Raw genomic sequence first — 21,663 nt, 5'->3', positions numbered from 1 at the left:
TTTATTGCATAAACATTTCAGTAGCATACAGAGGCATTATTTTAGGTAGTCCAGATGGGAAGTGTGTTAATTTGCTCCACCTTGTACTTTTAAGGTATTTGTTCAGTATGGTTTAAGGTACTTTAGCACAGTGGTCCCCAGACTTTTTTGATCATGCAGCCCAATCGGTAAAAAGTTTGAGTGTGCACCCCCAATAGATGTATATTTATTTATAAATTATATATGTGTTCCACTGTACTAATATATTACATACATTATAAAACATAAGCAAAAATTAAAATTAAAAAAGTATGAGATAAAGATGAAATAAACACTCTTTTTAGGTTTTTTTGCTTTGATTTATTAATAGAACGAAAAAATATTTTCATACCACACCCCAAAGTTTAGTCTTGTGCACCCCCAGTAGTGGATGCAACCTTCTCTTTGAAGACCACTGATTTAATACAGGACATTTTGCATTACAGCATTTTAAAATATAATATATTTTTTAAATGTTTTCCACAATGTAATCGGGGTCTTATTCTGTACGCTGTGCTTAAATATGGTTTCTGTCTTTAAATAAATATTAAAGGTATGCAAATTTCGCATATTTTAATAGGCCAAATCCTGAAATACTTGAAAATTCCACTTGAAGTTTTAGTTTTATCTGACTAATGAATCAGTTCACTAGTGAGACTAGGATCCAGAAAAGATCTACTGGTAAGAGTAGCTCTGGAGAGTAACTTTCTGGTTAAATTAACTGGTATCAGTCATTCATGTGATTAAAAAACAAACAAACAACAACAACAAAAAAAACCACAAACAAACAAAACCCCCAACCTTTAGTATTTGACCCAGTAACATAGCAGTTCTTCATCATGTGTTATTATTCTGTTCTTCTACTAGTGAAAGTTGAACACTACCGAGAAACCAGAAAGTTCCAACAACAGCATCTGTGCATGACTATGTATAATTGGATCAGATTTTAGGGCAATTACTGTGTCACAGTTTAGGTCTCTAGGTGTTTCATGTGGTGTGCATGTGGTGAGAAAGTATTCAGAAAATCTTTAAAGAAAATTACTCAGTACAGATATTTTTCAAAATGATATTTCATTGAGGATTGTCAAAGTTATTAAAAAAAATATATATTCTTATTTTATAGTCTCCTGTAGTGTGTGTGCGCAGTAACGCATACCCCGCTTTTTAAGGTTGTAGAACACAAGTTCAATCATTGTGCGAGAGGAAGGAATTGTCTCTGCCAGGCTGTGATCTGGCTTCACCATCTATGCCAAAGTCATGGTGCAGTTGCCATTAGTATTGCTGCAAGTATGCTGTGAGTCGCACTCCTAAATTTTTTTTCTCTCATTTATGCAGTCGAACAGAGTTGGTTGTGCTAGAGCACAAGTCTTCAGGCTTGCAGAGGTGGTGGAAGGATTTATCCCAAAGTTATTTATTGTAAAACTAGACTTGGCAAGAGTGAAACTCCTGTAATTAAAAAATAATTCTTTCTCTATCCATTCCTTTATTCCTTTGGAAGAAAACAGGTGTCAAAGCAGTGCTAGGAAAGTTATCTTGAGCAGTGCTGAAGCACCTTTATAATTGCATCCCTGGTGTCAGGTGAAATATTAAGGCGACTCCAAAAAAAGGGTATTATTTTATTCTAGCTGTCTCTCTTTTTTTTTTTTTTTTTTAACTCCTTGAAAAGTAAGGAGAATTTATTCAGGTCATGTGTTGTCAACAGGGATATTACCAAATAAATATTTCAGTTAATGCTAAACTGATTTTTCTTATGAACTCTAAAACTTCCTCAGTGTGTGTATAGCATAACTAATTCCCACCCAATTACCTTGAGTTTACAAAGGGACAGTAATTCTTTCCTGTAAGGATTCTCTTCTAGAATGATTCAGTAACAGAACATGGCTTCAAGTGACATTTCGCTTCAGAAATGAAAGCTTGATATGATATTAACGTTCCCGGCAGATGGCAGGTTCTGTTGTACTGTAATGTTTTTCTTTCATTTTAGAAATACTCTTGGATTAAAAAATTATGACATATCGAAGTTAGGAAGCTCTTGTTTTTCAGTTCAACTCAGTTGAAGGAGAAATGGATTCTCTGAGCTGTAGGTTGATTGCTAAGGCTTCAAAATGTGCTGTGTGTTGTATGAGGTTATTTTACTGTTAAACAATATTTTAAAATCATTTATATTGTTGTGGCTCGAAGATCCCACTGTTTAGTTTGCTGTGTTATAATATTACAGCTGCTATTATCAGTAGTGCCACAGGTGCTGTGTTATAATGGCCTTTCTTCCCAGGTACAAGCAAATAATGCTATTAAAAATTATCAGTAGACTGCTTATTCAACAGAAAAACGAAACAAAACAAAAAATAACAACAGCAATGACAATCCCTCCTCCCCCCCCCAATAAAAATAAAAATTAAGAAATAAAACAAAAACCAACAACAACAAACAGTGTTTATGGGGAGAGAAGCTGCCAAACTGAAGACGTGTTTGTGTTCACATCTGCCAAGGCTGCTGAGCGCCCTTGTGAGCCTTTGGAGGGGTGCAGACTCTGTGCTATTTGCCGTCTCCCGGTTGCGATGCTTCACCACGGGTGTCCTTTTCCCCCCTGCAGACCTGTTCAAGCAGGTGGCCAGCTCCACCGGGTTCTGCGACCAGCGCCGGCTGGGGCTGCTGCTGCACGACTCCATCCAGATCCCCCGGCAGCTGGGGGAGGTGGCCTCCTTCGGGGGCAGCAACATCGAGCCCAGCGTCAGAAGCTGCTTCCAGTTCGTAAGTTCACCTTTGCTCGCTGTTAACCTGCTGACTTGGATTTCGTGGCGAGGTAGCCTGGCCATTCTGCAGAGGATTGAAAAACTGGAAGGGTTAGGGTACTGAGGGTTATTTAATAGTGCTGTTCATCGCTGTATTAAACCATTCCTTTGACGAAATGGATTTGAATTAGCCCGTTTCTCTGGCCATGGTGGAAAAAGCCCAGATTGCGCTATTGTTGATAGCAAGTAATTGTCATCAAGGCTTATGTTGTAACTGAACCTTGCAAACAGTTTAAGTCTTTGTTACAGCAGCTCCTGATTTTACGGGTTTCTATTGCCAGCAGTAGATCACCATTTATTGCTGCCGTGGGTGAACAGCAATGGTTAATCTGAATTTTGGGCATATACCTACCAGTGACAGCCAGGAGCCCAGGGGAGCGATAGGAAAGGAGCGACTGCCTGCGGTGCTGTCTAGGAGCAAGGAGCACTTGAGGAGCTCCTTCCACTGCCTGAATGGATAATGCCAGTTTTCTTTAAAGAATATTGAAAATTCCCATCCTTTCTGTTGAGGAATGCCCAGCGAACTAGAGGCTCTTTTTCAAACTCGTAAATTATTTAAGCTGGGGAAGAAGAGAGTTAAGGGAATTATTCATCCTTATCCTAACCACCAGCAGAATGCACAAGATGAAGACAGCTGCTTAATGAAAAGGTAGAGGAGGGGAGGTAATGTATGCTCTGTGATTAACTCTCAATGCATCTTCTACATTACAATGGAAGAAACTCTCTTTTTCCCATCCCATAACCCTATCCCTGGGGGACTTTTGTTTGGTTGGGGGCAGGGGGGGTTGTTTGCTTTTTTGCCTGCTGCGCAAGTTTCATTATGTAGTAGTTTCAATTCTGTAGCAAGCAAAACACAGCAAGTTTTTTTCAATGAATATTAATGCTTGGAAGTAGTCTGACACAGTGACTATGAAAAGAATCTAAAATCGCTGCAAACTTCAGATGTGATGGGACATTTGCTTTTTGTGTTTTTTACACTTCTTCTAACAGATTAATTCTACAGGATGCACATTTTCCCATTTCTTCATTCATATCTTGACCTTTTATAGTTCTAATCTGTATTTGATGCCATTTCCAAATTAATGTCTTACAGGGCCATATCCCATGCTGATAAACTATGTACAGTAACTTTCATAGCTGAGTTAGACCCTGCCATGTCTTTCAAGCTGCAAGTTCCGTACTGGGCTTTCAAGTGAGACCAGCACAAAATGATGCTGCAGCAAATCCATGGTCATAAGCTTATTTGTGCAAATGACCTTCCACAGAAATTAGGACTCACCGCATCCTATCATTTTCCCAAGTGAATGGTAACAGTGCTTAGAACACTGTTGAAAAACTGATAAGGAAAGTGACCTCAGAATCTGACAAAAACATGGCGTTTATGCTAGGAAAAAAACCCAATAAAATTCATAGTGATGTAACACACAAAACCAATTTTTATAAAGTAGGAAGCAGACCTTGGAATAAATGTTTATTTGATAAAATGAGTTAGCAACATTGTCATTACGAATGAAGATATGCCAGCAGGCTGAATGCTGTACCGCATCCAGCTGCTGGAGTTCCTAGCAACAGCCCAAGCAGAGCTGGGCATAACCTTTGACATGTTCATAAATCACAAGGGTGGAAAGCCTGCGTTTTCCTTCTCTTACCTGCACTGAAAAATAGGTGTTGTTCTTACCTGCAGTAAGGGGAGTTTCATCCTCTCTTTTTCCTCCAGGTGAAGCCTCCTTTCTAACTTGCAGAGTGGGAGGATGGTCTGCGACCTGGGTTGCAGCAGAACAGATGATCTTCCAGAAAGGGGGAAGTAGGGAGATTCAACTGAGGAGGGAAATACAAAAATAGGGGGACTGGAGTCCTAGAGAGAGGAGCAGAAATCCAAGGGCAGGGAGAGCCCTGATGGAGGCGAGAGAGGAGAAACTAAGGAATGGGGGGGAAAAAAGGGCCACCCTTAGGGAAGGAAGGTAAAAGCAGGAGTAGGAATAATAGTGGTGAAGCAAACAGAAGGGTGGGTGGGGTGAGGCATGAAAGAAAGGAGCAGCCAAGAATGGAGATGAGGGAAGGAGACCTTTCCATGAGAAAGGTAGGAGTACAGAGAGATCCTTTCGTGTAAGGTGGTGGTGTGGGGGGCACGAGGGTCTTCAGGCTGGGGGGAGAGCAGGGAGCGGCTGGAGGAGCTGGGCAGCCAAGGGGGGTTGGCACAGGGCTCCCGGGGGCCTCCTTTTTCTGAAGTGAGATAATTCAATTTTTAAAAATAGTGTGGGAATTCATAGTTTACTGTGTGGAAACTAAATTAAGTCTTTCTTTGTACGCCCACGGTGAGTAATGCTTTTTCTTTAGATATTTTTTTTTCTTCTTCTTTCTGGTGATGATAAGCCAGCAATAAATTGCAGTCATGTCAGAGTCTGTAACAAATGTGTGCTTCAGAAATGGCTTTCCCAGCCCCCTTAGGTTAGGTGCCCTGGCAACGGCCTTGTCTGTCTGCACAGCGGCAGAAAAAAAGAAAAAAAGAGGGATGTTTACTGTTCCCTGCGATAACAGGGGAAATCTCTCCAGCTTTTTTGGTTTGAAGTGCGAGTCCTTTGGAATGAGGGCTGGGGAGGGCCAGTTCCCAGCCCAGCTGTTGGCAGCAGCCAGCCCGATGCCCGCTCCTGCCTTCACATATGAAAAGGTGCTGATAGTCTGTGGGACAAAAAGGATGTTACGGGACTCATCTTTCCTACCTGCTGCAGGGAGATTAATTTCTGCTTTAAGATTTTGAAGAAAAAAAAAAACCAAAAGCAGAAACTTTTTTAAGTGAGAGCGAAGAGCTTGTTCTAATGACCACTTGAAGATTCAAACTGCGTCGAAGTGCTCTATAGATCCGTGAAGCACTGAGTGAATTAAGTGCTACTGCAGTGTGAAAGTATTTTCCTTTTAGGTCTGTGATTGGGCACATTTTCTAAGTAAACAGGATGGGGAATAGTTATGGACTGAAGGACATGCTGTGTTTTAATCACAGTGGAAAATTATTAATATGCTTTCCTTGTATAGTATAAATAGGACCTAGGAATTTAGATCACTGCCTTGGTTGAGTTACTGTGACATTGGGATGTTTAAGAAATGTGATGCGAAAACAGAGTGCAGATCAGATGAAAATGTCTCTTGCTGTTTCTCAGTAAAATTTTGGATATTTGATTCTCTGTTACAAACTGCTTTAAGTGTACTTTCTTCCATGAGTGTACTTGATGTTAAAAACTAGTACAGATGAAGCTACGAAATAGTAGAATATGTACAGTTAATCAATATCCATATTTTAAACCTCCTTCTTTTATTTCATTTCGACAGAGGAAAGTATTTTAATATTCTGTGTTGTGTAGTCTTCATTTCAAGGTTTGTACTTGCTCAACAATAAGGCAAGATCAGCCTGTTTTTTACAACCACTTAACTGTGTCCAAATCCAGTGTATTTGCTCAGACAAATAAAAGCCAAAATAGGGGCCTGTTAGTCCTTTTAGATGGAGTTTGAGTATTGCAAATCCTGGGCCAGGACCCCGAAAGTGACTTTGGACATAAATGCTGTGATTTGAATTGGTTGGGCACTTGTTTTGTGAGGGGTGGTTTGGGGTTTCTGTCTTGTGGTTTGTTGTTTGAGGTTTGTGGTTTTTTGTTTTGTTGTGGTTTTGTTTGTTTTGTGGTTTTTGTTTGTTTTGGTTTTTTTTTTAACAGGAAATATCACTACTGTGTACAAATAACAATATATAGTTATACGGAGATCTATATGAAAATAACATAAAAATGCAGTGTTCCTCTTGAGGAACTTGATCTCTTTTGATAGATCCAGTAGCCCTTGTTTCTATTCATCGGATATTTATTCTGCTTTTGGCTCTGACAGGGGAGAGCTGGCCTAAGGGAACTAGCAAATCCTTTCTCAATCTGCTATGTTGTAAATGTCATGAAAGAGCAATTCTGGTTTTATTTCAGCAGGATTTTGTGAACCTGTGCCTGACTTTGGGAGGCACTCTTGAAGAGTCCTACAAGTGAACTGCTTTGAAGAGCTATTTTAAAATGGTTTAGGGTGTGGGGGATGGGGAGCAGGAAGATGTTTTTCCAGTGTGGGTGATATAAAACTGTACACTAGTTCACTTCTGGGTTCATGGGGTTTTTTTTATTTTATTACTCTTTGCCACAACACTAAAAACATTGGCTGGGGTAGATAATGCAATCAAATGTAATGCAAGGGATCAAAGGACTGATTTTAAGCATTTGCTCGAAGGGTTGAGGCAGATGCAAGCAGTATCTATTGCCACAAGTTACCTTTATAATAATCCTCTCTTGACCATGAAACAGCACTTGTCTCGGAAACGATTAGTTCTTGACTTTTGTTTTCCTGCCAGCCAGCAATGGGGAGAACACAAACATATTGAGAAAGCCACTCTAGAGTGGAAGGTGAGATTGAGCGGGATTTGGTCTGACTCCGGGGAGACAAGCTCTGCTATCCATGGCTTGCTCTGCATTTTTAAACTATAATAAGTCGTAAGAATCCTATTCCTCAGTTTGATCTGTCCAAAATAAGATTTACCTAGACTAATATAAAGTTTTCCATCCCAGATTTAAAGCACCGTTAAACTAACAATGTTAAGTTATTTCTAACTATTTTCCTACACTGCACATAAACAGAATATAACTAATGAAAAATATTATCACAAATTTGCGCTAGATTGTCTAACTCTGTCCAAAACTATATCACATTGTTCACGTAAAATCATGACTGTATTTTGGAACATATTTCATATTGTGAACAGATAAAGCTAATATAGCACAGAATATTTTTTAAACTGCTAGCTGAAAAAAGAGGGGTAAAAATCTGAAAAATTTGGCTACCAAGTTTTGCATAAAGATGCTAGCACCACCCAAATTCCTATTCCCCCATTGTTTCTGCAAAGTAAATACTCAAAAACAGATGTCTGGAGCATAATGAATTTGAATGTCTCTCATAACAAATTGTTACTTGTAAGCTGGAAGGGGCTTTATGAATTTTACTTTATGATTCACTCTGTTATTACCATAAAAATCGGGACTTGCACAGAAATGTGTTCAAGAGAAGAACCATTAATATTCTTTACAGTTCGATCTTGTTGGTTCAGATATGAACTGGCTGAATTCAGGCTTTTTCCCTTATATAAAATCTTGAGCTGCTGCCGCCTTTACTGGATTTAGAGATTATTAAAAAAATCAGCAGCTCAGGGAACAGTCGAGAGCTGTCTGTCCTATACTGTCTGGCCCTGACCAGCTTTTCTCCACGTGGCTTTAAATCTTCATGTAATATAATTCAGAACCAGTTCTGATACATTTTAATGCACCTAATCTCCCTGAGCACAGGTTTTGTACAGCCAGCGTGCGGAGCTCTGGGTAGGCAGCCATTGGGGCTGCTGGCAATTGACAGTGATTGCAAAATTAAAATAGATCTTTGGGTGTTACAGAAAGTCTTTCATCGACGTGATATTTTTCCCTGCAAATTTAAAGCAGCCACAAGTGGAGAGCAGCGCTTTGAGCGGCTCATTCTTATTCTGACTGCAGCTTGCGCTGCAGCATTTCCGTACACTTCATGTTTTTCTGTTAGGAATGGCGTACTAAAGAGATCCTCTTAAAATTTTTTTGAGGCTTAGAGGACCTCTGTATAGAAAGTGTAGTCCGCGAGACAGGGTTGTGGTTTGCTGGCGTAGTTCCTGGCTGATGCTGGCTTACTGAGTGAGCCACAGAAAGTCTCCCCACAGCCCCTCTACTGCCCTGGCTGCTAGCTGAAAAATAGACATATAGATGATCGTATTCTATAAGTATGCCTTTATCTTAGGAGAGTTCTAGGATTAATTCTATTGAATTCACGGATATCCTGCAGCAGAAGGTAGTACCCGCTGTTCCAAACAAATTCTGTTGCCAGTGTTGACTGGATTTGATTTTACTTTTGATTTTCTCTCTTTTCTTTGAGGGGTTCCTAAATTCTGTAGCTACATGACAAACCAGAGGAGTTGGAATGCAGAAGTCTTCAGAAATATTTCAGTGTGTGAAAACAAAAGGTTATTCCATTTCATATTAGAACTGTAGTGAATGTTAAATTGTGGGGGACTTTATCTGAACAAGTGTGGATATGTTGTGGTTTGATGATTTTACCCCAAACATCCAAAAAGAGAGTGTATGACTGTACTAGAAACCCATATATGTGGATCTTAAATGAAGTCATAGGAGTCTCTAGATTATTTCCCAAATTAGCATCTCAAGAAGAAAGCACCGACCAAAAACATCTCTTTGTTTCTAATTAACCAGAGTATTGCAGCAGCATTTTAAGTCAATTTTAATGCAATGCATTATTCAGGATATATTCTGGAGGGCTTTTTCCACGTCTTTGTTGTGGCCAGGACTTCTGTCTAGGAGGCTTTGCATTTTTCTCAGTGTTCAAGTATTGATCAGTTAATTTGTTTGTCAAGATTATAAACAGTTTTAGCTTAAAAATAAAAGAAAAAAACCCCACTCATTGGTTTTCCTTATAGCTCTCTCTCCTTTAGATCAGTTGTGATATTTTTTCTCCAAATTTGTTGCTAGCATTTTTAGTTGAATAAGGTTTTAGCTAGGTCATATTAAACTCATTTTATGAGAAACTGGAAAAGTAACTGAGAGCAAGCATAAAAAATGTCAGCACTCAATCGCCTATTTATCTTGGTCCATGTACATGATACATTAATGCTTATTATTTATTTAAATGCTTCAAATAGGTTTGGAACCACAAAGGAAGACAGTCTGCCTTGTGAAGTTTGAAATATAAAATACTGGCCTGCTGAGGGCTGTATTTGAAAGCCTGGAGAAGGAAAGCAGAGGGTTTAAATATGTTCAGCCCATAAATATGCTGTTTCTGTTGAGTAGCATGGAAGGAAGTGTCTCAAGGAATTTGAATTAGCACATAGTGGTGGTTTAGAGAAATGGAACGGGACGGTGTCCCTCTTCATTGCTTGGGCTGTTCCCTGTGCCGACCTGTCCTCCCTCTCGTCCTCCCCGCCAGATCCCTTCGCTGTTTCCCCTGATCCATCACCTCGCTTTCCACGCTGAAACCAGCTCCCAGGTTCTCAGATAAGCAGTTTTCTACTGGCTTTGCACCATACGGCACACCGGAGACACGTTCCCCATAAACGTTGACTCAGACACTTTGCCATTTTCCTTGAAGTCCCTTTTGATGCTCCTTTGCCTTTACTCTGCACTGTTCTTTGCAGTGGCTGGTCTGCCCGTACGGTGGGACCTCTGCCCAAGCAGGCAGATCGCTGTTGTCCCCTGTTGCCTTGTGTTTCTCGTCTCTTTGCTGTTTCTTTTTCCATACCGTAGGTGCTGCTAGATAGGAACAGTATATCATTTCACAGAATCATTGAATGTCCTGAGTTGGAAGGGACCCACAAGGATTTTTTTGGTGTGTGCGTGGTGCGAGCTGCAATGAAATTGCCGTGGAAGAGACACCTGAAATAATCACACCAGTTAGGACGTGATGGGAAGGCAGCAGAGGAATGGGGCTGCCTGGAAGCGTTCATAGGCTCCTCTGCTGTTGGCAAAGAGGCCGAAGTGGGAAGTAATGGAATATGAGGCTAAATCGATTGTATTCTGTGTGGCAAAAGTGTACTGTGTTTGTAGGCAATGACAGAAAATTTAGAGATGATATGGTGGGAAGAGGGATTTTGGGGCATTTAAGGGAGACAGGGAGGTTACATGTTCAACAACAGGCTTGAGACGGGATTTAAATAACTTCCCTATGCATTAATTTTGAAGAAAGGTCAGTGTAATAATGAAGGATGTTAAGGCAAAAGGAATTTTGATCAAAAGACTTGCAGTTTTTAGGGCTTGGATAACAAGCTGTTTGTAAAACAGGTGAGAAGCAGTGCTATGCAGGCTCAGATAAGACAGATGGAAAACACAAGATCAGGCATCAAAGGCGATCCTGTAGGTGGATGATTTTCTTTGTGACAGTGGCACGGTAGTGCTGTCTATTGTCATAGGGAATAAGAGAAAGAGAGATTTGAAACATTAATGATAGTGTTCAGTTCCTGGCTTGAAGGCAGATGCTGGAGATTTTTTTTTTTTTTTTTTTTTTTTTTTTTAATGAATGACTGTACTAGGGGAAAAGCTGGAGTATATTCAGGGAAAAGATACAGAGTATGCAGGAAACGAATGGCTTGTATTGTTAATGATGTTGTAGCAGACAGGTCACCCGTGCTCAGCCCTTGTCTTTCTTCCCCCTGTGTTACAGGCCAACAACAAGCCAGAGATCGAGGCAGCCCTGTTCCTGGACTGGATGCGGCTGGAGCCCCAGTCCATGGTGTGGCTGCCCGTCCTGCACAGGGTGGCCGCTGCCGAGACCGCCAAACACCAGGCGAAGTGTAACATCTGCAAGGAGTGTCCAATTATTGGATTCAGGTACAAATTGATTGCCTGTCCATCTGTGCTACTGCTTAGCGGATCGAGGGCTCCACTTGTTTCCAGGCAAATCACGCGCTTGGTTTTATGCATGTTGTTCAGGGAAAAAAATGATTGCGATTGGGCACAAGGGAGAATGACACCTAGACTGGGTACAGTGATGCAAGAGTTGAAGGGAGCAAAAATAATCTGTCAGTTAAGATGTGGACCTTCCTCTGTGTCCCAGTCTTTCTGTGCCTCAACCAAAGTACTGGTGGATCGCACAACTAATGTGATTTGCTTTACATTCGGTCTGTCGTATATATACGGTTACCTTTTTTGAAGTGGATCCTAATGTCATACTTGCTGTCATGGTATAAAGCGAGGAAGTGCCTTGAAAATTCGCAGTCGCGCAAAGCTACGTGTGCATTTCTCAGAGAAAGAATGTAGTTGGTGGAACATTAACCTGGAGTGGGGGAAATGTTGCTGGTCTATTTCAACATCTGGATCGACAGCATGGTTGCTATGGCAATGAATAAGTCACCGTGTTGTAAAATGGCTGTGTGTTGGTATGCCTGTTGAGAAGCCACTTAGCAGCTAAGTAAATACTCACTTTCAATTATGCCTAGACTTGTTTTATCACTTTGCTTCACAATAGCTGCATTGTGTGGTTTCTGTCCTTTTTATGCACGGTCTTTTTTTACCATTGGCATTTCTTCTGCTATGGTATCGTGTTGTTTACAAAGAGCTTTCTGTAGTTTTGTTTCTAAAATCCAGATAGACAACAGCAGCAAGCAGTATCACACAGAAAAACCATCGTTTTGCTTTAACCTGCGAGAGTATGCATGTTGCTTTTGTGCCTGTAGTGGGGCAGTGCTTTCTCACATGCAATTTCACAGGCAGTGGGAAATGGGAGAAATAATGGGAGTATCGCTTTGTTTTGAATCTGAGGTTTTCTTCAGTGAGGCTGTTCCTCTAATCCCCTAAATTCTTCTCCTTCTGCTTTTATTCCGCTTGTATATCTAAGCTCAGAAATGATAAATATTACTGAGGAAGAGCTAGGGATGGGATGTGAGTGGTTCAACACATCCACAAAGTCTGATTTTCCTGTTCCCAGATACAGTTTTTGAAACTACTGAATTACATGGGTTTTTTATAAACAGTCAAAGACAAGTAGGTGGAATTGAAAAATGCAGCACTTGGAAAATCAAAGGATAGCAAGTGAATGGATAGTCTGTAGTGAGCATTGAGAACTCGGGAAGTGGACACTGGAGCTCTCTGTTTGCATCTCATTTTACTTGTCTGATCTCATCTGGCTCTTAAATTTATATAACAAATCTATTATCATGATAGTTGAATCTGTCGCAAATTTTTTCTCTAGCTTTGCAAGTCATTGAAACCTTGTGTACACACTTGACAAAAAGATACTGTATTGGAAGGCTTTTAGAAAGCTAATACTGTGTGCCTCGTTATGTGTAAAACAATGTCCTTTTGAGGTCATTGTGACTGAACTGCTTTGCGTATTTGGAACAAGACAACCCTTATGCCTCTGGCTCTTTCAAACACTTCAGCATAGCAGATACAACAGTTAGCTGCCTCACAGAGCTGATGAGATTAAATAAGGGCCCAAAAGCATATTTGGAGTTTTGCGCGGATGGAATGCCATACAGGAAAATAGTTTTGACAGAGGTGCTGGGAAGGACACAAACAAATTCCTGCCTTGTGTGCGGCACTTAGGAGTTTCCTGGAGTGACTTGTTGAGGAGGGTGTTACTTACTTGAATTTTACTTCCTCGGGACATTCTGTGTTAGGAATCATGATGATGAGGAAAAGAACTGAAGTTAGCATTATAGAAACAAAAAGTGTGGTAGTGTCTTTGTATGTTAAGAGAGAGTGATTGTGTAGAAATTTTTGCTGTTACCCAATGTTAAAATTGTCCTTGAAGATTCAGATCTTTGATAAACCAACATGTGAGGCAGCAATAGCTGTCCCTCGGTGGCGGATGAGCATTGCCCAGCATTGCACGCCAGGGAAGAGAACTTACTAACGCAGAAAACTTGACAAGCTGATATGAAGCATTCACGTACAAAGTTCTGAAGCTGTGGGTTCTTTTCCTCCTCTTTTAGGTACAGAAGTTTAAAGCACTTTAACTATGACATCTGCCAAAGTTGCTTCTTCTCTGGCCGTGTTGCAAAAGGTCATAAAATGCACTATCCCATGGTGGAATACTGCACACCAGTAAGTAGCTGTTTTACTGACCCTTACTGTCCCTTCTTATGTAGAAAGGAAAAACTTCATTTCCTATGTGCAAGGTAATGGAGCGTTTGGGTGGCTTTTCTTTCCCCTCTTATAATTGTATCACCTTTTATATACTATACATGCCAGCAATTTCTGATGCTTAGTAAAAGATACTCCAATGGTCTGAAGTAAATTGAAGTGCATTGTTTGTACAATGCTGTGTCGTAATGTATTACCACATGCTAATGACCTGTTCTGCATTCAGTGCCATAGTTCACTTTATGGATCCTGCAGGAAGCCTGTGATTTGTGCCAATACTCATTGGTATCTTAGGGCACAATGCTTCTCCATATCAGTGTGAGATTTTATTTCCTTTCCTCAGCAAGTCGCCGCTTCACTTGTTTTCCCTGCAACACTACAATTGCATTTTTAGGCTCTTTACTATTTAGTGGTACCATTGTATTGTATGATCACTTGATGACATAAAATACCAGGGAAGTTCTCAAGAGTAGCAGGTGAGATTTCATTTCTGAAGACTGGAAGCTGGGGTGTTCAGTGCAGCACAGTGCAGATGTCCTGCATTGATGGTGTTGTGAGGGTCTCCAACCTTGTTTCACAGCTCTCAAAAGGATCGCTTCTGCGTAAACATTTCTTTCATACGAGACAGCTGGCAAAGGAAATTCCATATTACTCTGTCAGTGTGCTTTTTTTTTTTTTTGACCATTCATGACCAGCGCAGAGGGGCATAAATTAGAGGAGCTCTCAAGTCACCCCTCCACAAGGCAGCACAACTGAGCTTTTAGCTGCCCTTGCACTTGTTTGTGGTAGTCTTGAAGCAGTGCACTCGCTGGTTGTCATGTGATGGGGTGGTCCCTACCCTGTTTCCCTGAAAATAAGCCCTAGCATGATTTTTCAGGATTTTTGAGGATGCCCAAAATATAAGCCCTACTCCAAAAATAAGCCCTAGTCACAGTTCATTAAAAAGTCAATTTAAATAGTGTCCAGGCAGCTATACGTGTTAAAAAGGTAGTAGGTTTTGGAGCAAAAATTGATATAAGACCCTGTCTTATTTTTGAGGAAACAGGGTAGTCTTCTACTTTCATCTGCAGGTCAAATCTAAATGGTGAAAATAAAGCATCAAAATTACACATGGGCTAGCCTTGTGAAATTATATGAACAGTCTTTACATCTTCATCCAAACAGAAAGGCATGGCTGAAATGAAGTAAAGACTCTCAGGTTTTCTTAGGAACTTAGGAAAGAGGGAGAAAAAGGTATTCCCCTAAAATATTATAGTAAAGCAAAACCAGTATTCTTGTTAGTTTCAATCCATGGATATTTATTTACATTATCTATCGACTTTTACTCTATCACTTAAATGGCAGTATTTAATCTGAATCTCAGCGAGGGCAATTAATGTGCATTTGCGAGCTTTTTGTGGGTATTCACTGGCTGCTACTTTTCAGTGTCGTCCCCCAGGGGCTGAGGTCGCTGGAAAGGGCGATTTGCCTGAGCTGCTGCGCAAGTCAGGGGATCTGCTGGGGCTGCCTGGGCAGGTCTGAACAGATTTCTCCATCCCAGGCATTCCTAGAGCAGACTGTCATGGTCCCAGTCACAGGCACAGCGAGCAAATGACCGGCTGCCTTGGAGCATTCCATCCAGCCGCAGCTGAATTCCTCCCCGCTGAACTGGCTGCGGTTTTGTTTTGCAGTTTGCCACTCTTATTCTTGCAAATAAGTGACATGGGAGATTTATGAATGACGCATAGAGTGCACATATCAACATCTTGCTGCTGTATTCTGAACCTGTTCATAAGATGTGTTTTGAGGAGAGAGAAACGAAAAGGGATTGTGAGACACCCCCACAACCTGCAGCAGCTCAGTGCCACATGGGGTCCAGCAGGTTTCTGTTCTCCCTAAAAATACAGGTTACTAATAGGTGAACACAGTGGTGAACAGAAAACCTGCAACCGCATCCAGATTGCTGGATTCAGAATAAAGAACCATTCACAGCCAGTACATTTTTTTGTGAATCCTGAACTCCAGCAGCCCGTGCTAATGTGCTGTGCCTGACTGCACCAGCAGCCAGTTGAATTAGAAAAGGATTAACTGGGGGAAAAAAAAAGTGAATGTGACGCACAGCAAGCCCTGATCTTATTTGTATTGCTGCTATTGAAAAAATAAACCCAAGTACTGTGTGACTCAACAAGACATCCACTGAAGCTATCATGTGTAGTATGTAATTGTTTTCTAAATGAATGAAAAGGGGTTTGCAGGTGGGAGAGCATTTTTTCCTCTTCCTCCAGACAAATCTCTCACCTTAAAATGCATTTTGGCAGACAGAAGACATTTGATGCCTTCTTTGATGTATCTTTGCAATAGCTAGATGTGCACAATGAAGTCTTTGGTATTTTTATTCCCCCTTCCTCTTATGTCCAGGAAATTTTGGAGCACTGCAGTCTTCAATTCTGCTTAGGGGAGATTTGAGAACTTACATGAAATATCTGAGGGATTTGATAACTTCTCCTCTCCTGCAAAAGGCTGAGGCAGAAAAAGGGCAAGGCAGTTCCCTCATTTTCATTTAGACAGAAAAATTGCCACAATTATTCCTGAAAGAAACACCGCTCATTTTATGGTTCAAAGAGAGGTGACTTTTAAATATGCTTCAAATAAAGCATAGAAGGCAACTTTTAGACTGGGATTTACATGTAGTATCATTTTTCTGTTTGGGTTTAATGAACAGTTACACACCAGGGTAAAAAACACCTTGTTAGAAGGAAGCATGTCAAACGGAGATACCTGTCTACAGCCAGTGTTTACAATTGGGGCTGAGCTCTGGGGTGGGGATTTGGCAAAGCACTTTCTTAAACCAAACCGGGAGAAGTCAGATGGTGATAAAAGTTCTTATATGAATATGAAGAACTATTTCTTATGAAATAATTTTCATTTTGGTATAGTTTTGGAACATGCTCGACCCAGCTGCCTATGTATTGTTTTGATTTAAGAGAGCTGGGGTGCTGAAACTCCACTGTTTCTTCCTCGAAAACTAGTTCTGCTGAGAATTTTGGTTCGGATTTACTCTGAAAATCATGTGTAAAAAGCATCTGTGGAATAAATCAGAAAGTTTGGCTGCAAATAGCCTCAGTTTATCATCTTGTCCACATAATAATCACATTTTCTTTGCCTTTCTTGTGCTCCTTGAACATTTTTTAAATGGCAGTTAGATCGCATGAGAGGTACCTGATACTTCTAGTTGCCACTAGAAGATATATTTTCTTCTTGGGATTCTTGTGCTACCAGCTAGATTGGGATGTTTCTGTGCAAACACACTTTTTTAGTGTTTGATTGTTGTGCAGAAGGTTCAGAAGAACAAAGTGGAGTAACAGTCCCAGGAATGTTGAAGCAAAGAGTGTTTTATTGTTAATCATACCTGAAAACACTTAATCCAAATTACAGTCAAATGCAATGGAAAGTGTTCACATTGAAAACAGACAAGGCAGGAATAAATGTCTATAAATGACACGAGAGAACAAACTGGACAGAAAGCTGTGCTTAATCCATTTATGTGGAGACTAAATATTAAAAGTTTTTCTCTCTTCCCAGCTGATGTGCTCTGTGTGCTCTCCTGATGCCAGCCTGGCTAGGAGCTCTCCTAGCAGGCACTGCAGATGGCAGAGGGAATTCCCTCCTGCTGGGACATTCGAGGCCGCCTCAGTAAATCCGCCTTCCCGAGTCCTCTGGGTGATTTGGGCGTACTTAATACCTCCCTTCCCCAAAATGTCTTTACTTCTGAGGAAGCGATACTTAATATTGTTGAACATTATCTCAGTTTCTGGAAAATACAGATGCTGCTGTACTGGCTTGTAGGTTCTGCGATGTCACTTCTCTGCCAGTCATTGCTCACATAGAATTTTCCTGCCAGGCAGACTGACTGGAAAGAAAGCTGAATTCTCTCCAGCTTTACATGAAGCTTTTAGTTTTCATAAGTACAGGGATCTTGGTCCTCTCTGTTAATGTGTTTCAGCCTTTCTGCAGATCATTTTTCAGGTGCATCCTTAATTTTTCTACCCAGGCAATCGTTAAAAGTATATACATCTATGTTTCAGCAGCTCTGTGCAGGCTGCCTTGACTGATAGGTCCCAGCACCTCCTTCCTCTCTAAATAGAAGGCATAGAACTCATTAAAAAATGTCAGAAAGATTAACTTTTCCCTCATTTCTTTCGTTCAAATTAGATACACTGGAGAAGCAATATCATTACGTGGGTCAGGAAGAACTTAATTTACTGTAGCAGAGCAATATTTCAGGGTTGAGTGTCTCTGCGAGGTGCGGAGAAGGGAGTGCAGCCTGACTAACCACAGTCTTCCATTTAAATTCTTCCGAAAATCTCCCAACTCTTAATCAGGCTCACAAGAAGTCTTGCGTCTTCCCTGCAGACATCCTTTGAACTCTTCCTGCCTCATCCTGGTCTTCAGGAAACTAATTCCACTTTGTGCTCCTCTGCTGGTCTCTACAGCAGCGAGGAAAGCTGACTGCAGGCAAGGGAGTAGAAAACTTTGTGCAGATTGTACTCTCCTCATGGTATTGATCTTAAATTCCTGCTAGCTTCAGATTAAAAAGGCGCAGGAAGAAATAACTGATCTAAGAGCTTTCAGCTGCTCCCACCTGCTTTTTGTGTGTCTTTGAAATATTAATGGCAGAGGAGGCTGAGAAGGGAAACTGGAAAGAAAATGTACCGAGAGTAAGGGTCTAACTTTCACAGACTAGCAAGTCCATGGGATATAGATGATGAGTATATGGTGAGAGTCAGGATCCATCCAGTGAAGCGGCTAACTGGACACAAGGTTGTATATCCTCCATGTTGTGATTTAACCTGGCAGGCAGCTAAACACCACACAGCCATTCACCCCCCTGCACACCTCACCCGTGGGATGGGAGAGAGAACCAGAAAGAAAAAGGTCAGCCTCATGGGTTAAGATAGAGACAGTTCAATAGGATAGAAAATAATCATAATTATAATAATGATAATAATAGTAAAAGAACATATAAAACAAGTGATGCACAATGCAGTTGCTCACCACTCATGAAACTGATACCCAGCCAGTTCCTGAGCAGCAGTTATCCAGCTATCTTTTCCCCAGTTTATATACTGAGCATGACATCATATGGTATAGAATATCCCTTTGGCCAGTTTGAGTCAGCTGCCTCCTCCCAGCTTCTTGTGCAGCTCCAGCCTCCTCGCTGAAAAGTCCTTGACTTCGTGTAAACATTGCTTGGCAGCAACCAGAGCATCTGTGTATTACCAACATTCTTCTTATGAGAAATCCAAAACATAGCACTACACCAGCTACTAGGAAGAACATTAACTCTCTCCCAGCCAAAACCAGGACACTCGTTACAGCCATTTTAGTGCTGAGCAAAAAGCAGGCAGAGAGTACCCCGGGCCAGATGAAAAAACGACAAATTCTGGTCTGATTATTGCTTGTCCTCTTGAAATCACCTGAGATGAGGCATGAGCCTGTCAGGGTTTTTTGGAGCTTCCCTTTTTCCTCCTTCCTCCCCACTAGCAGTGTCACTGTACAGTACGTTGTAAGGTGACGGTGATAAAGAAATAAAATTTGTGGTTCCGGAGGTCAAGCCATTGACAGCTCTGCGTGGTGTGGCCACAGCTCTTCCAAGTGACCCAGCAAAGGAAGAGGCAACTGAAAAACTGTCATAACCTCGTGAAAGATGATTTCATTGTGATTTGTGGCTTTCAGACAACTTCAGGAGAAGATGTCCGTGACTTTGCCAAGGTACTAAAAAACAAATTTCGAACAAAAAGATATTTTGCAAAGCACCCACGAATGGGCTACCTGCCTGTGCAAACTGTCTTGGAGGGAGACAACATGGAAACGTGAGTAGCTCTAAAGTGTCTTAAGTAGCAATTCATTTGGTACGCTCTTTGAGCTCCCCAGCTGGTGCCAACTCCCTTCACTTCCTAAATGCATAAAGCCTCTTTATTTCTTTCATTTCTCTTAACCTCGGCTGGCAGGAAAACACAAGCTGGGATTCCAATTGCCATTGCCTTTATCTGTTTTTACCTATACTTATACAGGAACTTCAACTTCAGTTAGTAAAAGAAAAATACTTACCATCTTACTGACAGCCTTATAAACGTCTAAGTTTGATATGGCAATTTGGAGACTAATGATCTCTTCATTCAATTTTTATTTTCTTCTAAATAGATATCTTTCCATGGTTTTATTTTTTTAATTAGGCTATTGTGTTTGCAAGCTTCTCAGCTGTTTTCTTCTTTTCTCACCCTATAAATTTAGTCTTATTAAATGGCTTTGATGTCTTGATGGCAAAAAAACCCCATAATGGTGCACATTGAGAAATCAGTGAGTTAACCCAGTTCCCTTTGGTTTTTTTGTAGAAGTTTAATGAGTTGTTCAATGGCAATTGCACACAGCTTGTTCTCGCTCTATCACTTTCTCTCTCTTTTCTAATTTTAGATTTCAGTTTTTTCCTCACTTTTTCATTGGTTACTCTTCACAGTCATTCATGTTGGTCTGTTGGATTTCTGGTTTTCAGTTGTCGTGATTTTTTTTTTTTTTTTTTTTTCTTTTTAAACCTTCTGTAGTTATTTTGCTGCTGAGTTTTCTTCTGCCTCTCTCTTCACCTCCTCATTTTTTGTCTTGCAGTCCTGTTACTCTGATCAACTTCTGGCCAGTAGATTCTGCGTGAGTACTTTTGCTGAAGTGTGCTGCTGCTGCCGCTACTGCTGCTGCTGCGTTCCCTCACTTTTTGTTTGTTTGTTTCTTTGTTTAGTTTTACATAATTTCATTTCCTTCCTTCTTTACAATTATTTGCTTTGGTGCACTCTCTGAAGGAATGTTTTGATCCCAAATGAGTAGAATGGGATAAATGCAGGAATTCCCAGCAATCGTGGATGGTGTACTGTATACTCTTTCTGGAGTATGTATTTTCATTGAATTAACAGGGATTTTGTCCTACTAATGCTTATGAGAGTTTGTCATTTAAAAGCCTGTGTTTCTTAATAAGTGGTGATCCCTCTGAATGTATGCTAAATGCTTTTTTGAAACATAGAAGTTGAACTTGATGGATTTAATTCAGTTTCAGGAATTACGTTGTTTTGTATATAAAGCTATAATTTGGTTTTATGTGCAACCATGCACACTTGCACACTCATGTGCCCCAATTAACCCAAAGCTCACTGGATATTTTATTACAGTTTCTTAGATACAGTAAGGTTTGTGGAGGCAGGTTGAAATGGGGAAATGTTTACTGTATTTTTTGCGGAATTTAAAAAAGCAGGATTTTTCGTCTATGAAATGGATTTTCATTCCTGCACCATTCCTACACATGCATTGTCTTACTGTTGTAGTAATACCCTCAGCATAAACTAAAGATATATACTTATCATTATGGCATTTGCTACTACTAGTGTTACATGAATTATTTTAGAATAATGTTAAATAAGGATTATTTTTAATTCACATATTGATAACAAATGAGAAACTAATATATAGCATTTTATATATTTCTATATGGTGAAATGTATATGGCTTGCACCTTTATTGAATTTTTGGTAGAATAAACAATAGTGAAATGTATACATTGCGATATTGATTTCTAATTTTCATTTGGAGCACAAAACATTGGGAAGTCAAGTGAAGTGCTCTGCCCCAGGAAGTGTGAGCAACCAAGAAACACATCCAGTACTGCAGACCTCATATGATTGAGGATTCACCCACAGAGAACACAAAAAGCTGGAGCCAGACTGAAATAGAGGGGCTTTGAACTTCAGGATGCACTTTTGTTCATAAATGCATCATCTGGGGATGATTGCAGCATGGTGTAATATATACTCAACTGAGGATCTAGATTTCTTACCCTTTAGAACAATTGCAAAGTTAAAAGTAACATTTAAAGAAAGCTTGGATAATATGGAATGCCATTGCTGTGTCTGACGAAATTAAGCTGCCATAACATGCTTGATTCTACTTACAGTAGTAACATCATGGTGTGCCTACACCAATAGCTTCACACCAAAGGTTTGGTGTCAGGGAATTTAACTTGCATGTAATACTTAAAAAAACTCGAGAAATACTGAGAAATAGGATTTGTATGGAGAGGTTGCAGCTTCTGTCAGACCAACTCGGCTATCTTCCTGAGCACAATCCTTTCGTCTGGTCAGACAAGAAAGCAG

General features: G+C 40.5%; 1 protein-coding gene across 15 annotated transcripts in view; it reads left to right on the top strand.

The window, feature by feature from the left end:
• The window catches only part of DMD (dystrophin), a 1,281,342-nt gene that overhangs the window by 1,220,699 nt on the left and 38,980 nt on the right, over nucleotides 1-21,663 (top strand). For 11 of the 15 annotated variants that reach the window (XM_065627016.1, XM_065627025.1, XM_065626989.1 and 8 more), the window contains 5 exons: nucleotides 2,612-2,769; nucleotides 11,070-11,236; nucleotides 13,342-13,453; nucleotides 19,208-19,344; nucleotides 20,135-20,173. In XM_065627016.1, the coding sequence (XP_065483088.1) occupies nucleotides 2,612-2,769; nucleotides 11,070-11,236; nucleotides 13,342-13,453; nucleotides 19,208-19,344; nucleotides 20,135-20,173 (613 nt within the window). The remainder of the gene's footprint in view (nucleotides 1-2,611; nucleotides 2,770-11,069; nucleotides 11,237-13,341; nucleotides 13,454-19,207; nucleotides 19,345-20,134; nucleotides 20,174-21,663) is intronic. The other 4 variants (XM_065626998.1, XM_065626951.1, XM_065627055.1 and 1 more) reach the window with 1 other exon arrangement.

The sequence above is a fragment of the Caloenas nicobarica genome, chromosome 1 (assembly GCF_036013445.1).
Source record: "Caloenas nicobarica isolate bCalNic1 chromosome 1, bCalNic1.hap1, whole genome shotgun sequence".
NCBI lineage: Eukaryota > Metazoa > Chordata > Aves > Columbiformes > Columbidae > Caloenas > Caloenas nicobarica.
This window is presented reverse-complemented; position numbering and strand designations above follow the sequence as displayed.